Source organism: Astatotilapia calliptera, chromosome 1 (assembly GCF_900246225.1).
Source record: "Astatotilapia calliptera chromosome 1, fAstCal1.2, whole genome shotgun sequence".
Lineage (NCBI taxonomy): Eukaryota > Metazoa > Chordata > Actinopteri > Cichliformes > Cichlidae > Astatotilapia > Astatotilapia calliptera.
In genome coordinates this window covers 18,872,629-18,896,440 of record NC_039302.1, presented here as the reverse complement: position 1 = coordinate 18,896,440, position 23,812 = coordinate 18,872,629, and the positions used below count along the sequence as shown (strand labels likewise).

At 40.7% G+C, this 23,812-nt stretch overlaps 3 protein-coding genes across 3 annotated transcripts in view; 2 read left to right on the top strand and 1 right to left on the bottom strand.

The window, feature by feature from the left end:
• Positions 1-2,630: 2,630 nt before the first annotated feature.
• Positions 2,631-9,684, top strand: eif4g2a (eukaryotic translation initiation factor 4, gamma 2a). Its single transcript, XM_026167858.1, has 20 exons — positions 2,631-2,740; positions 2,849-2,905; positions 4,276-4,401; positions 4,552-4,654; positions 4,736-4,867; positions 4,949-5,015; positions 5,140-5,291; positions 5,399-5,509; positions 5,616-5,798; positions 5,921-6,062; positions 6,146-6,363; positions 6,443-6,550; positions 6,653-6,745; positions 6,836-6,931; positions 7,035-7,250; positions 7,352-7,610; positions 7,761-7,965; positions 8,094-8,302; positions 8,385-8,506; positions 8,616-9,684. Exons 7-20 carry the CDS (start codon positions 5,208-5,210, stop codon positions 8,679-8,681), a joined length of 2,112 nt encoding a protein of 703 aa, XP_026023643.1. The 5' UTR covers positions 2,631-2,740; positions 2,849-2,905; positions 4,276-4,401; positions 4,552-4,654; positions 4,736-4,867; positions 4,949-5,015; positions 5,140-5,207; the 3' UTR covers positions 8,682-9,684.
• Positions 9,685-11,624: 1,940 nt separating this feature from the next.
• ctr9 (CTR9 component of Paf1/RNA polymerase II complex) lies at positions 11,625-19,645 on the bottom strand. Its single transcript, XM_026167842.1, has 23 exons — positions 19,443-19,645; positions 18,095-18,193; positions 17,510-17,749; positions 17,305-17,422; positions 17,134-17,223; positions 16,561-16,817; positions 16,351-16,458; positions 16,033-16,269; positions 15,705-15,923; positions 15,317-15,500; positions 15,141-15,229; positions 14,862-15,047; positions 14,568-14,655; positions 14,330-14,478; positions 14,127-14,243; positions 13,898-14,043; positions 13,742-13,813; positions 13,254-13,389; positions 12,964-13,119; positions 12,729-12,871; positions 12,544-12,640; positions 12,317-12,429; positions 11,625-12,226 (listed from the first exon to the last, which is right to left on the bottom strand). Exons 1-23 carry the CDS (start codon positions 19,485-19,487, stop codon positions 11,839-11,841), a joined length of 3,477 nt encoding a protein of 1,158 aa, XP_026023627.1. The 5' UTR covers positions 19,488-19,645; the 3' UTR covers positions 11,625-11,838.
• A 325-nt stretch (positions 19,646-19,970) lies between these two features.
• The window catches only part of mrvi1 (murine retrovirus integration site 1 homolog), a 37,342-nt gene continuing 33,500 nt past the window's right edge, over positions 19,971-23,812 (top strand). The window contains exons 1-8 of the mRNA XM_026167830.1: positions 19,971-20,076; positions 20,510-20,591; positions 20,680-20,799; positions 20,895-21,075; positions 21,450-21,514; positions 21,597-21,657; positions 21,750-21,908; positions 23,620-23,737. Of these exons, the coding sequence (XP_026023615.1) occupies positions 20,573-20,591; positions 20,680-20,799; positions 20,895-21,075; positions 21,450-21,514; positions 21,597-21,657; positions 21,750-21,908; positions 23,620-23,737 (723 nt within the window). The 5' untranslated portion in view covers positions 19,971-20,076; positions 20,510-20,572. The remainder of the gene's footprint in view (positions 20,077-20,509; positions 20,592-20,679; positions 20,800-20,894; positions 21,076-21,449; positions 21,515-21,596; positions 21,658-21,749; positions 21,909-23,619; positions 23,738-23,812) is intronic.

Here is a 23,812-nt window from a genome sequence, read left to right as displayed (position 1 = left end):
AAATACTTTATATCCAGTACCTGTGGAGATATTGGGCTACTTGCAGCTGCTCTCTTGCCATAGCAGGTAGCTTTGTTATGTGTGATTTGGCAGAGTTTTAAACCACTAAATATAAATGTTTTAATCGTAACAGATTTAAACATCTCTGGCTAGTTGCACTTGGGTATCAATATGGCTGATTGGAAAGTATCAGAACACGCATTAATAAATGTCTTTGCTCTGTCTTTTTCCCCTCACCACCAACCAGTCGCAGCAGATGACTGCCCCTCCCTGAGCCTGGTTCTGCCAGAGGTTTCTTGCTGTTAAAAGGGAGTTTTTCCTTCCCACTGACACCAAAGCACTTGCTCATAGGGGGTCATCTGATTGTTGGGGTTTTCTCTGTTTTCTCCGTATTATTGAGTCTTTATCTTACAATATAAAATGCCTTGAGGCAACTGTTGTTTTGATTTGGTGTTATATATAAAAATTGAATTAATCTTTTTCCTGCAACATTTTGAGTAAAAAGACTGAAAACCCAGCAACTTCTGTGGCTGACTGTGTGTTTGGAAAAGAGAGCCCTAGATTTAAGTTTCACTAATGGAGTTAGTGTAGTTCCATGAGTAAAGTTACAATACATCTAGCCTTCATTGACATCTCTTTCCTTATACATGCCAATCTCCACCTATTCAGAATAACAAAAAAATATATAGAGTGGATACAAGCAAAACATCATCTTATAAATATGGCTGGGAAATGTGAGATGTTCAATGAAAACATATGTAATTAAGCAGTCAAAAGAGTGAAGTGGAAAATCTAACATGTCAAATGTATGAACCAGTACAATTTAAAAAAGGTTAGTTTTGATAATATAATATTAATATTTGTATCCACTTTAAACCACTGAATGAATTAAAATATAAAATCAAAAGGCAAAATAGAAATACAAATCAATGTCATATTAAGGTCAGTTAACTCAATTTTATTAAAGTCTGAAATGTCACCACATTATTTCATAATTTTAAACGAAGATTGAAAAGATTGGAAAAAGGCAGATGAAATAATATGTAAATAAAAACCTAGCAGATAAACCAGAGCCAAATGCATTTGATAGCAAAGGTTTATTTACTTACTGTACCTCATGATGGTTACTTAATGAGACAAAAGGTTCGACCGCTTGCGTAATTCTTTTAGTTTGTGCTTGGTTTGAAGCTTTTCTACTCTGTGACAGAAAGTAGTCCCTAACACGAGAAAAAGTGAGTGATGTGGCCTGACGTGATTCTTAAATAGTGGTCATATTTTTTTCTTGTATGTCTCCCGACGTTGAAAAGAAAAACAAACCTGCCTAGCGGGTGGGGTGAAACTGAATTGCGAAACGCAACATGTGACCGTCGGCAGGGCGTGGGTGATGACGTCAGAGCCATCCCATTCAAATAGCAGAGTTCATATGACGTACCTATACAGTCGTCGCTCTTTCCTTCGCCGTAGCAAGTAGCTAACAGAGCCAAGCCGTCGTGTTCTTGAGGGCGACATTGCATAACCCTTATAGGTTAAAAACTAATTTTGAGCTCTCGTTTCTTTCTTGATTTTATTTTTTATCTCTTGGTTGACAAGAAAACAATTAAGCTGACGTTCCTTTTGTAAAGGTAAGATCTTGCGGGGTTTTTTTTTTGTTTGGCCTGGCTAAGGTTAGCCGGTCTACTAGAAAGTTCGCTTTAGTTGGTGATGGTGGATAAGAATTTGGGGCGGCGGCAAAATATCAAGTTAGATATGTCTTCTTTGGCGTTGATTCGCCTGGTCAGCATCGAATAAGTTGTGAGGTATGGGGTTTATGGCCAGACTGAAGGCTTTGAGTTGTTTACAGCTTGTTAGCTCATAGCTTACCGGCGGCCTACAGAACAAAACCAAAATGTCGGTGCGTGGACATCCGGTTTCTAAACAAAGGCCTCATCAATCCCACTGTTAGGATTTTCCAGCTTGACTAGGGTGAAGAATTTTCTAATTATTAAAAAATGTATAAGTTCGTGACAGTTTGGTTGACATATTAAACATGAGTTTTGGTTAAACAAAAGACTCTTTACCAGCGTGCTGGGGTTTTTGGTAGCGGTGGAATCTCAAACATTCGTGGGGAATGCTAGAAAACGGGTAACTAAACGTGTACTAACAAATATGTTTTTATCCGCTGTCGGTGGAGTTAAAATTATAGATTTGTCCTACTTTCACAAAGCGTTTCCTGTGACGATGCCAATTGTTATTCGGATTACGTTTATTCTAGCTGATTTATAGATCTCCATGCAATATTCTAGTTTCAAAAGGTAATTTGAATAAACATAGATAATGGAAAACCGGGCGTTGACTTCTCAGTAGCTTGTTGTGCTAGGAAATGTTCCAGTTACGCAACGCTAGCATGCTCTGCTTCCACATTACTGGTAAGGGGACACGTGTTAGCGTTGATGTACCTTCGCAAGTTCCCTGAAACGTACTAAACGGAAACCAAAAGCGAAAGAGTACGTTGGGTATTATTGTCTTGTGTTTGCATGTGTCTTCATAACAGTCAGATGTGCTACTGTGGCCTTGTTTGTGTATGACACGTTAGGTGTCATACACATACACGTTAGGTCTTGGCTAATATGCTGCTGTGTCTTGACTTCCAGGTAGCTCTTTGCCCCCCCCCCACTCCCAGGACTCAATTCTTTTCAGATATTCTTTGTCAAGCCGCCAAAGTGGAGAGTGTCGTCGCACCAGGAGGTCCTTCTCGTTTCAGGTATTCAACATTACTCCACCATGTCTGGCTCCATTTACACCCAAGCACCTCTCACATAGTTCCCAAAATGTTAAGTTAAAAAACATTTTTCCTCTTTTTGTATCACAGTGTAGGGGGAGGAGGTGGGGGTGCACCTCAGCACTATCCCAAAACTGTCGGCAACAGGTGATTGTTGTTTTTTTTTTTAAACTTTATTATACATGTAACACATTAGTCATCACATCATCCACATACAGATGTTTACAAGAATCACAATTAGTGTTTCACCTGTTATACTCAAAACTGAAATTTCATAAATGGACGTGTCAGTCATCAGTCTGACATCTTACCCTTGACAAATACTCCCCAATTGTTATATTGTCTTTTTTTCAAAAGTGACCCTAAACTAATATTTAAAAAAGGGAAAAAAGAACACACAGTTGACAACTTCTAAACAAATGCTAAATTGAAATGTGCACTGACAGTGAAAATGAACTGAGAACACAAATTATCAAACTGCCAACTGCTGTAACCTACTAGTGATCAACTTCAAAAACGCATAAACCTGAGTAAAGTATGACTGTCTGGTTAGACTTCATGCTTTAGGTCTTTTCATGTGTAACAACATGAGTAAAATGCAAGTATTATATGTGACAGAATCGAGCCCTTGTAATCTAACTACAAAACTGGGTGTTCCAGGATGGTTGTTCAGCTGTGGTTTATCAGTACTATGCTGAACTTTGCAGTCTTTTGTCTGCACTTTGTAGCTGTGTACTATCACATGGTGAAATTGTCAAAAATATGCAATAACTGGATGTGTGGGCTTTTCTTTTGCTTTTTTGTAGATAAGACAATCTGAATAAACATGATTTGTTTGCAGTTACTTAAGCGAGAAACAATCATAGCAGGTGGTGGTGACTGTGGCTCAGTTGAACCCAGCCTGATTCAGTGTGTTGTTTGCCTCCTGAAGTGTGGGGGGTGGGGAGCAGAACTGGCAGGGAGAAGACCAGTTGAGGCTGGTTTAAACTACTTGTAGAAATAGATCATTGTTTACAAGAAACTCCAGTAGCTTCCCTCTAATGTTACTAAAACAGTTGAACAGAGTGTAACTTTCACTGCCATATTCATGTTGAAACAAATTGCAGTTGGTTTAGTGAAGCTGAAAAGAAAATGGCTAAAAATGTAAGGATATGACTCAGTACCCTGGTAGGACAGTAGCTTCCTTTTGTTTAGGTTAAAGAATCTAAATAAAGTCCTAATCTTGGAATTTCAAAGCCTTCTGTCACAGCAGTTTTACAAGTTGGTTCAGTGTTGCCAGTGTGAACGTTATGACACTGGCAACACTGAACCAGCAGCATGTGAATTGAAGCGGTCTGACTTGTACCATAACTTGTTCTATAATAAGTCACGCAAACTTCAAGTAGGAGCACAATATTTGTCATTCCTGGCTAAAAGTGAGACTCTTAACTATGTTGTCTGTGTAACCAAATCCGGGCTAAATATCAGCAAGACAAGACCATTTCCCTGATAACCTTTGCTGTCTTTGTTGATTATAGCGAGTTCCTGGGGAAAACCCCAGGTTCTAGCGTTCAGAGATGGGTACCTTCTCGAAGCACTAGACGAGATGCCAGCTCCTCCAACGAGAAAGGGCAAAATGATGCAATCTTCAGAAAAGTGAGAGGGTACGTTTCCCTTTAAACGGATTTGTACTTATTTTACGTAAACTGTAATTTGTATTGTTTAAATGTCATTTTAATATGGATGTTGAAGGCTGCTGTTTGTGCTGTATTATCATTTAAGATTTTTAATACAAACGTTTCTTTCGCCTTCAGCATACTTAATAAGCTGACTCCTGAGAAGTTTGACAAACTATGCCTGGAGCTCCTCAATGTGGGTGTAGATTCAAAAGTTGTCTTAAAAGGAATCATCTTGTTGGTGAGTATTTTCCTAACTGCTGTTCTCCTATTCATAGAATATTTAAAAATGGGATCTTAATGCGTTTTTGTGTTTCTCAAGATTGTTGACAAAGCCCTCGAAGAGCCCAAGTATAGCCAGTTGTACGCTCAACTATGTCTACGCTTGGCAGAAGATGCACCAAACTTTGAAGCCCCAACAACAGAAAGTCAGGCAACACAAAAGCAGAATAGTGTAAGTTTTAAGCATTCAAATGTACTCTGTACTCCTGTTGAGTATCTTCTGTCTGGATTTTGAATGACTTCTGTCTTGCAGACCTTCCGAAGGCTTCTGATTTCTAAGCTTCAAGATGAGTTTGAGAATCGTGCCAGGAATGTTGACCGTGAGTAACTTGCATTTGTAACTGTGGACTGTTACAAAATGGGAATTTGGTCAAGGATTTTTTTGAGAGCTGTTATTTAAACTTTTTTTTTTCTTCTTCTTCTTTCTTCTTCAATCCACTGTAGACTTCGACAAACATGACAGCCCACTCACCTCTGAGGAGGAGGAACAGCGTGCAATTGCAAAGATCAAGATGCTGGGCAACATCAAATTCATCGGTGAACTGGGCAAACTCAACCTCATCCATGAATCTATTCTCCACAAGTGCATTAAAACAGTAAGTTCTAATAAAGCGCAAGTACATGGGATGGTTTTATCAAAAATCCAGTTTTCATTCCTGTGGTGTAAGAAATTAACAATTGTTTAATTATTTTGTTCTTTAAGCTGTTGGAGAAGAAGAAGAGAGTCCCACTTAAGGATATTGGTGAAGATTTGGAATGCCTCTGTCAGATAATGAAAACAGTTGGTCCTAAACTTGATCATGAAAAGGCAAAGGTGAGTGTGTGGAAATTAAACTGAAAAAGATGAGTCTTGTCTTGAAGTCCTTGGTTGTTCAATAACTTTTTTTTTTTTAATTATTTTTACTTTCTCTCGCTTACAGTCTTTGATGGACCAGTACTTTGCTCGCATGCAATCCTTAACCAACAGCAATGATCTGCCTGCACGGATTCGCTTCCTGCTGCAGAACACGGTGGAGCTGCGACACAACAACTGGGTGCCTCGGAAAGCTTATGTTGACAATGGACCAAAGACTATTACCCAAGTTCGTCAAGATGCAGTAAAGGTTAGTTGACCATATCCTTTCAGTTTATCACAGGCTGATGAGGATTGATCTGATTTACTGGATGACTAATGTAGCCCACAATCGGTGTATCCTTGGATCCTGACTTTTTCTGTGCTTTGTAGGATTTGGGCGTTTTTATTCCACCTTCAAGTGATTCAATAAGGAATGACTTCTTCATGGACAGTTCCTCCTTCCTTCCAGGAAAGATCAAGTATGATAGGGAGACTCTTGGTGGGCTGGCCGACATGTTTGGACAAATGCCTGGTATGTAGAGTCATGCTGCTTTCTTTGAAGTGTAACTCATGCAGCGATTTCAGTCTCTAAAGGCTCTGTCTTATGTTGTGTAGGAAGTGGCATCGGCACAGGCCCAGGGGTAATTCAGGACCACTATTCCCCAACCATGGGTCGCCACCGCGGCAGTGCTCCAGGGGTAATTCAGGACCACTACTCACCAACCATGGGTCGTCACCGTAGCAGCCCACTCTTTAATGGCCACAGTGGAAACAGCAATGGGTCACACCAGCCATATGAAAATGAAAGCAAGCCGTTCATAAAACCGAACCAGGTACATTATAGTTCAGCTCTGTTTGTTTTAATCTGAGATGGTCAGTGCAATACTCATTCTGTTTTTAAACTTTTCAAAGGGGAGAAATTCACCAGTTTTCAACCATAAACAGAATCACTCAGTCCAGATGCAGTCAAAGGATATGGCTCCAAGGTTCAGCAAGAAGGGGAAAGTCAATGCAGATGAGGTACAGCTGCTTACATTGATGGTTTGTTAGTGTCATTGTTGCACATGATTATGTGATAATAAATTGTGGTTAATCTGATGCATTAATACTCCGTCATTCCAGATCAGTCTGAGGCCAGCACAGTCCTTCATTATGAATAAAAACCAAGTGCCAAAGCTGCCGCCACAGACAATGATGCCTTCTCCAGTTGGACAGGTAACAGACAATGGACTTAAAACATGTGAGCAGAGCTGATGGGGCAGTTTCAGGAAATGCATGCTAAGTTTTCTTTATGTGGCCCTACAGCTTGGTCTTAAAGCCAATCCTCCTCCAATTCAGGAAAAACCTGCAAAGTCTAACAAAAAGGCTCCTCCCACAAAGGAAGAGTTGTGCAAAATGACGGTAAGTTTGTTCAAAGCTTTACCCATGACTTCCTAAGTAATGTGTTATATATGGGGCCTTCATAGCCTGATATTTTTTATTTATTCCCCCCTCATCTTTAAAGGAGACACTACTCACAGATTACCTAAACAACAAAAATGTTAACGATGCAGTGAGTGCTGTGAAAGAGATGAAGGCCCCCAAACACTTCTTGTCAGAGATGCTGAACAAGATCATAGTCTGCTCACTCGATCGTTCAGATGAAGATAAGGAACATGCAAGCACTCTGATTCACACCCTCTGCACAGAGGGCCTCGTCACTGGTGACAACATATTGCAGGCAAGTTTCATTAAAGTTTTTTTGTTTTTTTGTTTTTTTAAATTGACAGTGTAATCAAATACACCATATTAACCTTGTGCCTGCCGCACATTTTCAAACAGGCCTTCCTGGGTGTTCTGGACCAGTGTCCCAAGATTGAGGAAGAAATCCCACTGGTGAAGTCGTACCTGGCTCAGTTTGCAGCACGAGCGATCATTGCTGATCTGGTCAGCATTGCAGACTTGGCCCATCAGCTGGAGAATGGCACACATTTCCCACTCTTCCTGCTCTGTCTGCAGCAACTGGTGAAACTGAAAGACCGTGAGTGGCTGACTGACCTTTTCCAGCAGAGCAAGGTCAACATGCAGAAGATGCTGCCTGGTAGGTGAAAGGACACACTGGCCACACTGGTTTTAAATTCAGTGTCATTTGGTTTTCTTTTCTCTTTAGGAGGAAGAATTGGTGTGTGGGTTCTTTTTGGGTTTTTTTTCTCTTCTTCCCCATTACTGACTAGTAATTATGCTCCCATAGAAATTGACCAGAACAAGGACCGGATGCTGGAGATTCTGGAGGGTAAAGGCCTCAGCTTTTTGTTCCCACTGATGAAGCTGGAAAAGGAGCTGCTGAAGCAGATCAAAGTGGATCCTTCTCCGCAGTCAATCTACAAGTGGATCAAAGACAACATCTCTCCAAAACTTCACACCGACAGAGGCTTTGTCAACATTCTCATGACCAGGTACAGCAGTGGACAGTATTTATAGTGACTCGGTCTGCATTGATGAAGCAAGCACATGCCATCAGCCACTGTATTTTTGTGGTTTTCGGTCAAGTGCTTTAACGTGTGTTGGTCTTCTGGTCCTCCAGTTTCTTGCAGTACATTGCTTACGAGAGCAACCCTGACGATGATGAAGAGCAGCATGCATCGCCCAGTAAGGACCAGCTGGAGGAAGAGAAGCAGCTCCTGCTCTCTTTCAAGCCGGTGTTGCAAAAGTTTCTTCACGATCACATTGAGCTGCAAGTCAGTGCACTGTATGCCCTGCAGGTGCACTGCAATGCCAAGAGGTTCCCTAAAGGTGCGTGCATGCATGTGCAGTTACAATAAAACATAACCTTAAATAAAGCTGGTTGCTAACTTATTTTCCTTTTTCCAATTAGGCATGCTGCTACGCTACTATGTGAACTTTTATGACATGGAAATAATTGAAGAGGAAGCCTTCCTTTCATGGAAAGAAGATCTCACCCAAGAGTATCCAGGGAAAGGAAAAGCATTATTTCAGGTAATGTGCAGCCATTGAAGTATGGCTTTGTGTGGACTGCCTCCATTGACACCATTGTGCCTATTTGTAAATGAAACACTTCAGTGGCTGTATTGTTGTTCTGGTGCAGGTGAATCAGTGGCTGACCTGGCTGGAGACTGCAGAAGAGGAGGAGTCAGAGGATGAAGAGTACTGAGGAATAGGCCAAAGCCATGTCTTATCAGATGCAGACTTGTTTTGGGTTTTTTTTTTTCCTCCTTATTTTTCCATCTTTTTTGTTTTGTTTTTTTTCCTCCTGTCTTTCACGCTCTTCTTGTAACCACTGTTACAGTTCATTTCACAATGAGATTGTTCTGCCAGCATCACAAATCTTATTTATGCTCCAAGTTTCTATACTGTTCTCTTTGATGTCCTACAGCAGATGTTTTATACACTTCAATCAACTTGGGTTTAAGAGTAGACAGTATTTAGCAGGAAAATGCACCAGCACCCAGAACTTGACCCATTTTTGTCACCTTTTTACATCTGGTAGGAGTCACCAAGTGCTGTCGCAATTATTTAAAAACTGTTTACAAAAGAGGGAGCTCGCATTGCAAAGAGGCTTTCTCCTTTTTTAATCTACATTTGCTAATCAGTTTTTAAATGCACTTTGCTTAAACATCATGAGTCGTTGCAATAGTAAAAATTTAACTTCCCTTGATTTGTTAAACGTGATCATGACGTTGTTGTCTGCCATGATTATAATGAGACTAATGCTTAGAAATCGACCATTTCTTAACCTGGGTGAGGCCTGTTTTACTTGCACGGTGTGATTTCAGTTACCGCCTTGTAGTTTAATGAATCGAGAGGGTTTTTTTTATGTATGAAACAAGTTGTGCTGTCAGGAATGAATCTGTGTGGCCTTTTGTTTTCTTTTTTAATTTATAAGGATATACCTCTGTTTCTCGGACTATACTTGAATGTCTCGGGTTTTGACATTGAGACAGCCAAAGCTTGGTTTCCTTTGCTACGGTTGTTTGTCACTTGTGGAAATTTTGTCCATCTGCCATATTTGTCAAGTTCTTAAACGGTCTTTTTATCTTCATGAAATTACCAAGAATGTACTGTTTGTGTACTCTTCTTCTGGAGTGTTGTAACATTGTGTGCTAGAAGTCGAGTGTACAACTACAGATCAACCTTGAATAAAGTTTAACAGTTGATGGCTTTGTCCTGCTGTGTCCTTTTTCCACCTCCCCAGCCAAAGTCATAAGACTTGAAAAATGGTATGTCCTCCTAAAAAGCTGTGACTTCTCAGGTTTAGGCCACAAAGCACGCGGATCACAAGAACATAGTTATGAAACTATGACACTATGAAGTGACTATTGTAGTGTATATTACACTACATAAAATTGCAATATAAAGTTGAAATTGAGGTGCCCCTCTCATGCTGCCGTTTTCTCTGTAGAAGATGTACACCCTTAACACCCTACACATCTACTGCAGTGTGTATACTTGTACTAATAGATGGAGGAATTGTACAGAGAGCCACAGCAGGTAATGGTTCCCTGTGTTATTCAGTGGTGCATTTGGGTAATCTGTCTTACTGAACATGTGCCTTTGACTGACCAGCACATCATGGAGTAGGTAGGTGAGAGGCAGTGTCCTTGATTTAGAAACATACACCTTCAGTTTATTAAAATTATAGCATAGATTGAACAAGCTGCTGAAAACATGCTTCAGATTCTGATCCATGTTGACATGATAGCATCACACAGATGCTGCATATGTGATATGAATCTCCTACCACATCTCAAATGTGCCCCATTGGTCTGAGATCTGGTGCTTGTTGAGGCCATTTGAATAAAGTGGATTCATTGTCATGTTTAAAAGGATTTGAGGTTTGTGATATGACACATTATCCTGCTAGAAGCAGGTATGTGGGTACAATGTGGTCCTACAGGAATGGACATGGTCAGCCACCATACAAAGGCTGTGGTGTTTAAACAGTGTTTAGTTGGTACTAAGGGGCCCAAACAAACTATCACACACCCTCAGAAGCCTTAACCATTGATACAAGACAGGATGTATCCATGCTTTTATGTTTACACCAAATTCTGACCCCATCATGTAGCAATGTAGCTGAAGTGGAGACTAATCACAGCAGGCAATATTTTTCCAACCTTTTATTGTGTAATTTTGGTGAGCTTGTGGGAATTTTAGCCTCAGTTTCCTGTTCAAGAGTGGCACCCACTGTTGTCTTGTACTGCTGTGGCCATTAAGACATGACATGTTGTGTTTTCAGTGATGACTTTATGTTTACTTTGCTTGTAACAGGTACTTTGAATCACAGCTGCCTCAAAAAAATCCTGATCTCAGATATCAACAAAGCAGAGAACCATCACTCATTCATTGCATGTGTCCTTTTTGGGGGGGGGGGCATTCTCTTTAAACCCTCGAGATGGTTGAGTGAGAAAATCCCGTCAGTTTCTGAAATACTGACACCAACAACCATGTTACATTCAAAGTCACTTAAATCACTTTTGTTCTCCATTTTCATGCTCAATTTGAACTTCAGTGGGTTGTCTTGACTACATCTACAAGCCTAAATGAGCTTCCTGCCACGTGATTGGCTGATTGGATAGTTGTGTGAGTTGAACGGCTGTACCTAACAAAGCAGATGGTGCTTACTGCAGGTTGAATTGTTATGACTTTTACGTACTTGCTACATGTTTGTCTATAGTTTTAGTGATTTGTCTTCATACACAAGTAAAAACAATGTTAAATCAAGTGTTTCTCTCAGTATTTTATCAACACCACCTTACCAAAAATGTAAAACATAAATATAAATATACCTGTACTTGCATGACAAATTATGACTGTGGAGGAAATAGAGATGAAAAGATGTGGTATGAACCCATTGTTAGTATGAATGAATAGTAGTCTTATTGAACATCAGCGTAACCAGGCATAGCAGTCAACAATTACAGTGATGTGTCGACCTGATTTAACTCAGCAGGTGTTTGATCACATCACGATGCCCCTGCTGTCGAGCACAAGTATAGGACACCTTTTTTAATGCTCTACTGTGGTTTACAGCCCCTGCACACCTTACCGGTACTTTTCAAAGGCAAATAAACATCTGTACAAAATAAGCAACAAATTTTTGGGGGGTTTTTTATTTAACTTTTTTTTCTTTACACATTTTAGCAAATTTTAACAAAACATCAAGAAAAGAAATTCCCAGTAAGATGTGACCAAAACACTATGCGCAAAAAAAATTCTCATACGGACAGAAATTCTGCTTTTATTTCAAACAAAAATGCAGATGTTTAAGAGTTTTCTCAGCGTTACACGAGTCTGGGTGATGTGAAGAGTTAATCACTGTCATCATCTTCGTTGTTGGAGGCCTCCTGCTCGGAGCCATTGTCAGAGCGGCGTGGGGAGCCCTCGTTGTCCGATCCCGCTTCAGATCCTCGGTCCGATGCCGGAGCGGGTGATCCAGCCCTAGATTCATCATCTGATCCCGACCGACTCCTCTTGCTCTCATTGTCCGACTGTTCAGAGTCAGACTGCCTCTGCACCCTTCTCTTCTTCACTGGACGGTCGCTGCCAGATTCGTCGTCGTCAGAGCCGGCGGAGCGCCGAGGGCTGCCTGCCTCACTACCGGAGCGGTTACGGCCGCCGTCGGAGTCGCTGTCAGATGCAATGCGCTTCCTGTGGCCGACTTCATCGTCAGATCCCGAACCACTGTCTCTTTGATGTCTGGATGGGAGAAAGAGCGCCATGAGGTTTGTGTCAAATAATGTTTTCAAGGCTTCGTAATACTGTAAAAATCTCACATTAAGCTTTTACCTGTCTTCTGCTATTTTCAGTCCATCCTCATCTGAGGAGGACTCAGAAGACGAAATGATAGCCTTAGATTTGATCTTTCCTTTAAGAGACGGAGGCAGACGCTCAGGCTGAGACTGAAATGAGAAAGATGTTACAATTATAAGAGAAACTAGAGCTGAAAACTGATTTTGTAAATTCTGAAAACTAATTGAGACAGAGAAAAACAGCAAATAATGACTAAAGCGGACCTTCTCGATCTTCTTGCGTCCTTCTTTGGGTTTACGCTGCTTCTTGGGTCGTGATGTTCCTTCCTCATCGCTGTCATCTTCTCCTCCTTTAGCAGGTCTGCAACACAAAATTGAATCCCAGAATCTAAATGTTGTGCTCTGCAGTCAGACTAAACAACATTTTGCATTCACTGCAGAACACTTACCTCCTCTTCTTCTTCTTCCTCTCTCCCTTCTCATCCTCCTCCTGTTCGCTGCTACTGGCCTTTCTCTTCTTCTTCTTCTTCAACGGCAGGTCCTCGTCAGACTCGTCATTAACAAAATCGTCCATGTCGCCTCCTTTCTTACGCTTGGAGAGAAAAACAAAAGAAAAAGTGTTAACCACAATGCATTAAGTGCAGTTTAGAGCTCGCTGCTGGGTTTAGCCGTATTAACACTCACACGTCCTCCTCCACCACTGCTGCCCTTCTTCTTTTCTTTGGCCATTTCCTTTGATCCCTCTGCAAAGGTCAGCAGGTTCTTGGTCTTTTCCACATACAAAGCTCTCTGCTCCAAAAGCTTCTTCTGCTCCTCCACTTCTCTGTTCCTCTTTTCCTCCTAAAGAAAGTTAGTTATTGAGACAACCCAACAGATGACTGATTAGTTTATTTAAAAAATGAATCACAGTCAGACATTATGGGCAAAATGAAACGCATCATGGTGATTACTTAAAAAAAAAAAAAAAAAGGTACCTGTTCCTTTATCAGCTGTTGGCGCAGCAGGTCTCTCTCCTGCTCTTGTTTGGCTCGAAGCTCTTTCTCCTCCTCGTCCTGCTTTCTGGCTCTAGCTACATGGTACTGAGCTTGACTCAGCAAGTCAGAGCACTGCCTGCATTCCCAAAACACACCAATATTCCAAATTATGTTACAAAAGACACCAAACACAGCACCCCCCCCCAAAAAAAAAGCTCATTAAATTAAAGACTGATAGAAGTACTGCCAAATCATCACACTCCATTTCAAACTGGTCTTTCTACTCTTGGGTCTGTATGATGTCAGTGGGAACCAGATCCACACCACAACCCCACAAACCTGCTGTTTTATGAGGGGCAGCCAATCAGAAGACTGGGGTTCAGAAAGAAGCTAAAACAATCTGTGGATGAACTAAAAGGTTGCACTGACCCAGGATCAGTATAAACTAAATAAGGAATATTTTGAACTGTGAAACAACTCAGACTGACCTGGCCTCAGAAGCAGCGAGAGCGAGGTCAAACCTCATCTTGTCTCCAGCCTTGCTGAGGTAGCTGAAGTACCTGTGAGGGAGATGACACTGCAGGATTAGTAAAGGACGGCCAGAGGAAGAGACAGGGAGGTGGGAACATAAATCAAATCATTACCTGTGAGCCAGTTCCAGCTCTTTGACAGCACTGAGCACAGCCTTCAAGTTGCTCTTCTCATCTTTAAGCACAAGGGTGGCCAGTCTCTGAAGCACCAGGGCCACATTAAACATCAGCACTGTGTCATTGGGCGCCACGTGACGGGCCTTGATGTAGGAACATCAGAAAGACAGAGTTACACTTCCCCCCACACTGCAGAATGAAGCATAAGCCTCTGATTTCATTTTACCTTCAGGAGCATCTGTTTGCACTCTTGCAGTTTGCCACATTTGAAGAGCGCACGTGCGAGGTAAAGCAGCACCTCTGTGTTCTGATATTTGTAAAACTTCTTCAGGCAGTTCTCGTACTGTCAGACAGAGAGAGAAAAACTTAAATGGAAAAAGCAAAGGAAAGACAAAAACTGTAACAGTTTAACACAAGTGAGGCGTTTACCATCTGCACGGCGCTGATGTACTGCTTCTGCTCCACGTAGATGTGAGCCAGATTTAGCCACACATCACTGATTTCGGCTGTGGCCTCCCTCACCTGCGCGAAAACATCTCGCGCCTCTCTGAAGTAGCCCTTGTGGGCAAGGACAGCACCTAGACATAAAAATATATGCATATACTTAATGCAAAACACACACAGCAGAACAGATAAAAAAGATAAGAGAGACTGAAGAGTGGCTGACCGATGCCATTGGCGGCATAGAGGTTCTTGGCATCATTTCGCAGGACTTGCTTGTAGATTGCCAGGGCTCGATCTTGGTGTCTCTTTTCCTGCCGAGACATTTATCACCAGCGAGCACATGTTTTACTCAAGTGCCTGCACATAGCTGAACTTTGTAACAACTATGCTAACCAGCTGCCTGTGTTTATTTAGCAATAGCATTCAGTGAACTGCTATGCTGTTTTACAAGTGTTCTTTAAGCTCTCTCACACAGTTAAATATTAAATCGGTGTCCCGACAGCAGGTTTCCACGTACCTTTTCACGGTCTCTGGTGGGCTGGTGCAGCGTCTGTAACCACACGTTACCCAGAGCCAGCATGGAGTAGGTGTCGTTCTGCGTGGACGGCTGCTTGAGAATACGTTCAAACTTCTTTTGACCTGGACCCCACTCCTGTTTGGCCAGGTGAAGATTTCCTATCAGGGACCAGGCATCCGGGTGATCCTGCAGAACAAATATCACTTAATGGAAAAAGAAAAAAAAAAGAGTTTTTGCAGCAGACTTTGTCTATCGATGACATTTAACACCAGGCTGTACCTGATTAATCTGAAGAGCTTCTTTGAACCAGTCGGAGGCTTCATAGAAGTTTCCTTTGTCCCGAGCCATCGCTCCAAGACGCAAATAACCTGCAGGCCAAAATAAACAATCACAGAGTGGAAACTTGTTGTTTGTTTTTTTTTTCATAGGCTCATGTTTTATCGATGCATGCTTACAATCCACATAGTTGGGATGTTCTCTGAGGATGTTTTTGTAGAGTTTCTCGGCTTCGTGGAATTCACACATAGCCTCGTACAGACGGGCCAGATTGTAGGAGGTGGTGACAGAAATGGCATTGTAGTAATGCTCGTCATGCTCTCCTTCGGCTTTGGCTCGCTCCAGAGAAGCTAGAAAATATTTCTGGTGGGAACAAGACATGACCCCGTCTTGAATTAGCTCTACTATTTATACAGAGTTATGTACACTCGATGATCAGTAAATACCACAGGCATCCAGTAATATTCTGCAGTTCCATATTAACTGAATAAATTCCCAACTAAATGAAGCTATACTTAGTTCAGGAGCTCTCAGGTTAAACTGCATTTATGGTATATTATTAGCTACCTTGGCTTCCCCTAGGTTGCCCAGTCTGAAGTGCAGAGCCCCCAGGTTGTTGAGAATCTCGGGGGGAACGTCGGCCTGCACCTTCTCCTGCAGGATGCGCGTAGCTGTGCCGTAAGCGGACAGCGCTCCTTGGATGTCTGTCTGCTCCAGAATTTGTGCCAGCTCAATCCACGCCTCCACATCATCTGGGTACTGCTCTGTTACTTTCTTCAAGTGCCCCTATGAAACAAAAACAGTGGAATATATCCAGTAACCATTAAGCATATTTATCAAAATATGTCTGGCACAATTTTCCAAGCTATGAGATAAGTGACATGAGAATACACACTTTTGCAATGTCTCTTTTTTCCTGATCGTCAGATGTTGCATAGAGAGACCCAAGGATTTTCATAGTCTCATAGTTGTTGGGGTAAGCCTTTAAAACCTTTTCAAAGCACTGCGCTGCATTTTCTTTGTCTCTTCGATATACATACATCTGCCCCAGGCCGAAGAACGGCAGCACAAAGGTAGACGAGGCAAACTGAGTGGCTTGGTAATAATACTGAAACGCCTGGTCGTAGTCCTCCTGTGGAAGAAGAAAGCACAGATATGAATGGCGATCTCAGTAAACAATAACAAGCTTGCACGCGGCTGGTTGGGATCGTACCTGCACGTGAAACGAGCGAGCTAACTGATAGCAGCTCTCAGCCTGCATGGCCTCAACTTCGGTGTTGTGGAAAGCGTGCAGAGCGAGATGCTGCACTTTACTGTAGTCCTGAGAGGAAGCAGAAAGCACATAGGCACGAAGAACAGTTAATAACAGCGAAAGGCTAAAACTTATATTTTCACCGCATTTCAACAACACAGCCGTGATTACCTTTTTGAAGAAGAAGTGGTTGGCGAGGTGGTTGAGCACCATGGGGTTGCTGGGGTCGATGGTGTAGGCCCGCGAAAGGAGCTGCACTCCGTTCTTGATGGAGTCTGCCTCTTTGTTGTTGAGCTCTAAAACAGCCAAACCAACGAGCGCTCCCACACACTTTGAATTAAGCTCCAGGGCTCGACCGAAAGCCAAACGAGCCTTCTCCAGTTTGTTGAGCTTGACGAAACAGTGGCCCATCCCCAGCCTCACCTCAGCTACACAAAAACAAGACAAAGAACAAGTTGGGAACATTCGTTTTAGAACCAATATGAGTGAAGGGCAAATATATTATCTGCGGTCCTGTGTTTTTAAAATCAAGGATCTTCTGTTCATAAATTGTATTTGTAAGTTAACAATGAAGTGGCTCATTACCTACATATCTTTGCCACATAAAACATGAACATGCTGGCTCTTGTTGCTGCTGCAACAATAATATTTTCATCATAATATTGATGATCATGACAACAACAATAATAAATTAAATACAGGCATGCGGGGACTGTTTAAAGACATAACATGTTATTGGTTTACCTGGGCAGCCGGGGTTTGTACGCAGAGCCTTTTTGTAGTATGCCAATGCTCCTCTGTAATCCTTTTTATTGAAGGAGATGCAAGCCTTACCTGTTTAACAACAACATTGTTATTACTTCAGTCAATCAGTGTAGTGCATTTCAGTCCTACGCTGTTTCATATTCAAGTTACCAAGCAAAGCAGGGATGTTATTAGTGGACTGGTTGAGGACAAAGTGGAACTGAGCATCGGCCTGGTCCATCTTGTCTCCTTCCAGCAGGCAGAAACAGGCTCTTCCCAACAAATGGTTCTGATCGAGACAACAGTATGTTCAATTTACTTGAAATGCAAGAAACATAACCTCATTTATCACCTGCTATGCTACTTTTTTTCCTACCTGATCATACATGATGATCTTGTCTGCCATAGTATACAGGAGCGTAGCCTGTGTGATGAGCTCTTTCTTGGCATCTTTGTTTTTCTCTTTACGTGCTTGCTGGACATAGTAAGCTGCCAGTGTGTCCAGACAGGTCATCTGGTCTTTTTCGTGGTCTCTGTAGTCGAGGTTTCCATCAATACGTGCTGCCTCTAAAAGCTTTACAAAGTCTTCTGTTTTGCCCTGTTTGTAGTACTCCAACTTAAGAAGAAATAGAAGGAAAACTGTCACACTCGATTGGAATTTCACATTGTTTGTACACGTTTCATCAAATTAACATTTATACACACATCAGTTGATGCAGTAATTAATCTGAATCTAAGAACTACCTGATTGACAAGAAATTTACTGTTTAAAATTCACTTATTGAAATTTTCTGGTTCTCAAATGTGCGATTTTGCTTCTCTGTCACATCTTTGTATTTTGGGTTGAGAAAACAAAATACTTCGAGCTGTCACTCTGACGTTTGGGATAAACTGAAAAAAGAGCTTAATCATTATTTGTAGAACAACAACCATGAAGTCTAGGGCCGATGTATCGACTCACCGCCAGAGCAATCCAAATGTGCAGCTGCGTGTGCTCCTGCTTCAAGATACTGATGACCTCATCTCCTTCAGGAAGTTGGTCGAAGTCGAGCTCGATGACCTGGAAAACACAGATATGTATGTATGTTATTACAGTAAGTATCTCAGCATGCATGGTGTTGCCAGTGGAAAAACATATCTATGCAGATTATATGTGCATTATATTATTTTATTGTAATAGTAGTGTAAATCCTGACACATGTATCAATTCAGAGTGTTATGAATTAGAAACTGGAAACTTTGTTACGCACTGCAAGAAAACCACCTGCATCCTAATGTAGCAAAGACTAAGGAACGGGTTGTGGGCATGAATAGGCCAAGAACTCCAGCGACCCCCATTTCCATCCATGGGGTCTGTGTGGAGACGATGGGGGATTTCAAATACCTCGGTGTTTACACTGATTAAAACACAGAAGTCCTCTACAAGGAGAATCAAACTTGTATTTACTGTCTAATGAATGAACTTTAATACTTATGGGATGATGCTCCCAATTTTTTATGAGTCTGTGCTGGTCAGTGCCATCCTCTATGCACAGAACCCAGAGATTGATAACCATGCCTACCTGTGGCCATCAGACTTTATAACTCTGTACTGTACATAGTGTTGCTTTAATTTTGGAATATTTGATTTTAATTTTACATTAAGTGTGTACTTATATTTTTACTTTAAAAAATGGTTTCCATCTTCTCTCTTGCATATTTTCTATTTTAACAAAATATGTTTAACAAAAAAAACATTTTGCATTTAATTCTTCAACGTCAGTTTCTTAGGTAGATTTCACTTGACCTACACAGTTTAATAGAAAAACTTTGCTGCTGCAAATGCTTACAAGGTTCAATAAATGTGTTGGTTATACTGACTATTACTGGCATATGTTTCTAATACTTGGTCCACTCCTAACGTAGCCTAAACACTAATGCAACCGACTGCCTGCAACTACAACACATCTGTCACAAATTCGGTGATGTGTTGAAATACCACAACGCTTATCAGGCTCTTAAATGAAATAGAAAACACCTCAGTAGAATTTAATGTTTACTGCATCACTGAGAACGGCGACGACAAAACATCGCGATAAGTAAGCTTTGCACAGGCGCCGAACGCATATTTAAGGAGTTGGAACAGCTGACAAGCATTAAAATGTCACTATGTTTAAACTCCAGATTGCAAACAAATACACCAGGCTTTCGTTACAATGCCACTCTGTAAGCAGGTACACAACATCAGCTCAGGCTATCCGCAGTTAGCTTAAGCGGCTAACAGCACAGCTAGATCCTCTTAGTGAAAACAGGTTCACGGAAAGATTTACCTCATCTGTGTCCCGTAAAGGGATCTCGATAGAGCCTCGAGACATCTTGAAAGAATAACCAAAACGACCCGAAGCTAGATTTATCTAAAAAAAAAATTGTAAAAATAAAAATACAATTTCTTCCACCCGTTGTCTGCTAGTAGCTAATTCATGCTTCCGAAACACACGGATGGCGCAACTGAAATTATGTCCGGGCAGAAACCATAAACACTATGACTCAATGACTGTAGAAAAAAATACAGTCATTACTATAACTCAAAGAGAAACTGCCACAAAAAAAAGACGAATTTAGTTAACAATGGGAGAGCCATCGCTTACAATACAATAAAACAATAGTGTTTTATTGGGAATAAACTGCCACACACACTCACACTGGAAGGTAGTTACTTCCTACATTTGCTGAATTCAAAGGGGAGACTGTGCATTTGATGTGTTAAACGTGTGAATTTAAATTTACTGTGTGCATCATTGTCACAAACCTCTCCAGAGCTGCATTTTGGCAAGCAGTGGGAGGAGGGTGTGGAGGGAGGCTGAGGGGATGTCAGCTGGTTTTGATGTGAGTCCTGAAAACCAAAGAAGCACCTTGAAGACTTCACAGTATTTCAGAATTAAAGAGTAGAAGACAAACAATAAGGTGATGCTTCTTACTGAATGATTTTCTTTACAGAAAACCTTTCCGGACTGAAAAGTAAGATTTTTTTCTGACTTGTTTCTGTTTAAAAATAAATGTTTAAAGGCTATATGAGATAAGACCAAAAACATATGTGTCTTCCAATCTAACTGTAAACCATATGAATTGTCTTCCCTGCAGAAATCTTCAGAGGTGGAAATTTGGTTCACGTGACAGTTCTTTAACACAACTGTACTGTCTGAAAACCTGCATTTTTTAACTCATTTTTTATGAAGACTGGCTAGATTTAGTTTCTAAAAACCATCTATGATCCAATTTGCATCAAAGATAATACGTAATTCCAATTTCTGTTCAATTTTATGATATTAGTCTGTTAGTTTTAGCCTCCAGACACAATGCACAAAGTTAAAAATGCATTTGTTTATTTAAATTTCAGGTCATGCAGGGACATGACTGTCCAGCATAGTTGCTCTCTGTGGCTTCAGGAGAAACAAACACAATGTCTGACGACAATAATGGTGAGTGTTTCAGTTTATCCAGTATTAGTATCAAACAAGTATACAGCATATTCATTTCTTTTTCTAACATTTTCTAACACATGTAAAGTGTGGGAGACATCTGGCTGTGGGATGAACGATGTGTTTGAGGACAGCAAAGACACAAGCGGATTATCTGAACATGAACTCCTTGACATCGTGTATGATACGTGTAATAGCAGCAAATCAGGTACACAGATGGACTGAATTTCATTTAGACAAAAAAACGGTGCAGTAATGGTGTGACGTCTTTTTCATTTCCTCCTTTTCCCCTCTTGCCTTCAGGGGAAGTGTTAGCCTCTACCATTTTCGAGTATCTGCACACCATGACTGCTCAGAGCCCAGGGCAGGACCGATTGGCTGCCCTGCAACGGCTGCTTGACCCTGACTGTCAGGACCCACATGTGAGCAGAGAGACGTTTCACTCCACCATGAGGACGTGGATCACCCAGTGCAGCGAGGACAGGTGAGACTTAAACTCTACACAAGGGATCTTATTAGAGATGTTATGCAACCTTGGCATTACATCTAAAGCTTCATATCCAATTAAATATATTGTTACTACAGATTAAAGTTCCCAACAGTATATTTTTATTTTGACTTTTTTTAAGTTAGCTCCACTTTAAATAATTACCTTTGAAGGTAATCATCTAAAACAAGGGGAAGAATAATTTAAAGATGAAGGGATGAAGATGGTCTACCACAATGTCTATCACATTTGATCTTTTTTACAAACACAGCAGGCCATATGCAGTTAAATTTATTTTTTTCCCTACTTTTCTATCAATAAAATTTTTTTTTTAATCAGCTGTGATATCACTCAGTTTTCCTGTGTTACAGTACTGATGAGGACAGCAGCCATGTACCTCGGCCAAACACATCTGAAGAGCCTGTAAATGCAAATGGTGTGTTTCCAGGTTTTATTCGGAGTTTTGAGACTCAGTTTATTAAATATGAAACAATTCATTACTCCTGATTTCCTTTCAGGGCTGGGTTTGTCATTTTGTCAAAGTGAAGAGACGTCAGCAGAAGGCCAGCTGTGTTTCTGGTTGGATATTTAATTCTAGTTTAACCATTGCTTCTGTTTGCCTCCCTAATCAGTTTGATTTCACACATTAGTAACCATTTCTTTGGCTTCAGCGATGGAAAAGACCTGTCATGTACAGTGGCTGAACTGAAGCATGCCAACCGCAAACTTAGTGAGCAGAACAGTAGTCTGCTGAGGACTGTTGCTCAATGTGAAGACACAAACCTGCAGCTCACTCTGGACATCACTGAGCTGCGAGCAAAGCTGGTCAGGTGAAGAATAAACTAATTTCTCCCACAGTTAACTGCATTTCAAGCATGTAAGATTACACTACTGTAATAACTTCCAGCAAAAGCAGATTGTTTTATTATTCAAGTTTTATTATTCAACTATATCATATCATTTATTTGCACTTCAAAAATGAGAAACTGATCACTAAAAGTGTAATAAACATCTAATGACTGAAAAATGAGCAGAAATACCAATACCAATCATTATAGACTGCACATATTTCATGTAGGTAAACTCGGGTTTGGACAACACGTATATTTTAACAAATATATCTTAACTCTGAACATGATCAGTGTTCAGATTGCTCAGATTAACTTGTATCAAACTATTGTGAAACTAGTTTATGTGAACTTATTCATATGAATAAGGCCTAACAGACACACCTTTGTGAAGTGACTACATATTCAAAAGCATATTTAAACAAATAAGATAAACTCTGAAAACCAGCTATGGGTAGAAGTTCACATGAACTCATTGTGGGCACAAATGTTATTAATTTTGGGCTTTTAGTGATTTCTCTGTACTTTTTTTTCCAGGGTGGAATGATTGTACAGCATTCATCTTTAATGACCAAAGAAGCAAGACCTTCATTTAGACTTTCTCAAATCCACACAGGGGCAAAATAATATATAAAGGCTCTAAATACATGTACATACACCACCATTAATATTTGTTTAAGCATCCCTTAGCAAGTTTCACCTCAATTGAATCCTTCAGTAAGCATCAACAAGCTTCTGGCAGGATATTTGATTATGCTTCTTAGCAGAATTGGTAGAGTTAATTTAGATTGGTGGAAGGGATGAAGTGAAGATGACTTGCCAGACTCGTTTGGTACCGTCAACAAGCTTCTGATAAAATTCTGGATGGAGATTTGACTTCTTCTTGGCAGAACTGTTGGAGTTAATTTAAAATGATTGATTTCGAGGCCCCATTTTGGAGTGCAGTCATACATTTTCAATAGGTTTACGGTCATCGCTTTGGGAAGACCAGAAGCTTAATGTTTTATCCATTCCAAAAGAAGTATTGATGTCTGTTTGGGATCACTGTCCTGTTTGAACACTGAACTCTGTCCAAGTTTCAACCTTGTAGCTGTTGATTTGAGGTGAAGTTGAAGAATAGGTAGCTAGCCTTCTTCATCATTTCATCCATTTTCCACTACCGGTACCAGTGGTAGCAAAACAGCCCCAGAGCATGACGCTACCACCACCATGCTGGTGCTGTAAAACAAACCCCTTTTATGCTGATAAAGAGAAACTACCAGTTGTAGTCAATCGTGATCACTAATGAGAAGTAAACCGACCTTGGTGATTTATATATACATATATATATATATATTCTTTTGATCCTGTGTGGATTAGAGAAAACTCAACATAACATTTAAAAAAATCCAAAACCCAATTCTTTTTTAAAATTTTAAAGCTATAAAAAATGCATGCTTCACAATCATTCCACCCACCATACATATATAACAAGCCCATTTCTTAAAAAACATCAACAACATAATAAGCATCAGTTACTTACTCCAAATGGCACAAATAAGCCCTTCAGACTTTTCCTTAAGCAATCTTCTCATAGACACACATTTATTAATTTATTAATTGTTTGGTTTGTTCTTGTCAGTATCTTTTTTCATGTAGTCAGTCATGTAATTACCTTGTAATTTGCTTGTCTTGGTTTGTTTGTCATGTGAAGTGCTCAGAGGTCAGCAGTGAGAGTTAGATCTCTGACAGAAGAACTGGAGGAGACACGTCAAGCATTTAAAGAGGCCCGGGAGAAAGCCAGTCGGACCCAGAATAGCTGCTCCAAACTGGTATGTCAAACTCTCAGCAGTCCCACAGTGAAACTTTCTGCTGCGTTCGGCTTATTTTATATGGCAACTATTTAC

Coding starts and splice junctions, on each gene's coding strand:
- ctr9 (XM_026167842.1), bottom strand. CDS start 19,487: ATGTCTCGAGGCTCTATCGAGATCCCTTTACGGGACACAGATGAG. Junction 16,818..17,133: donor TACAAACCCCGGCTGCCCAG/GTAAACCAATAA, acceptor GTTTTTGTGTAG/CTGAGGTGAGGCTGGGGATG. Junction 12,430..12,543: donor GACGCAAGAAGATCGAGAAG/GTCCGCTTTAGT, acceptor TTCTCATTTCAG/TCTCAGCCTGAGCGTCTGCC.
- eif4g2a (XM_026167858.1), top strand. CDS start 5,208: ATGCTGGGCAACATCAAATTCATCGGTGAACTGGGCAAACTCAACCTC. Junction 6,551..6,652: donor GGAAAGTCAATGCAGATGAG/GTACAGCTGCTT, acceptor CCGTCATTCCAG/ATCAGTCTGAGGCCAGCACA. Junction 7,966..8,093: donor GTCAACATTCTCATGACCAG/GTACAGCAGTGG, acceptor CTGGTCCTCCAG/TTTCTTGCAGTACATTGCTT.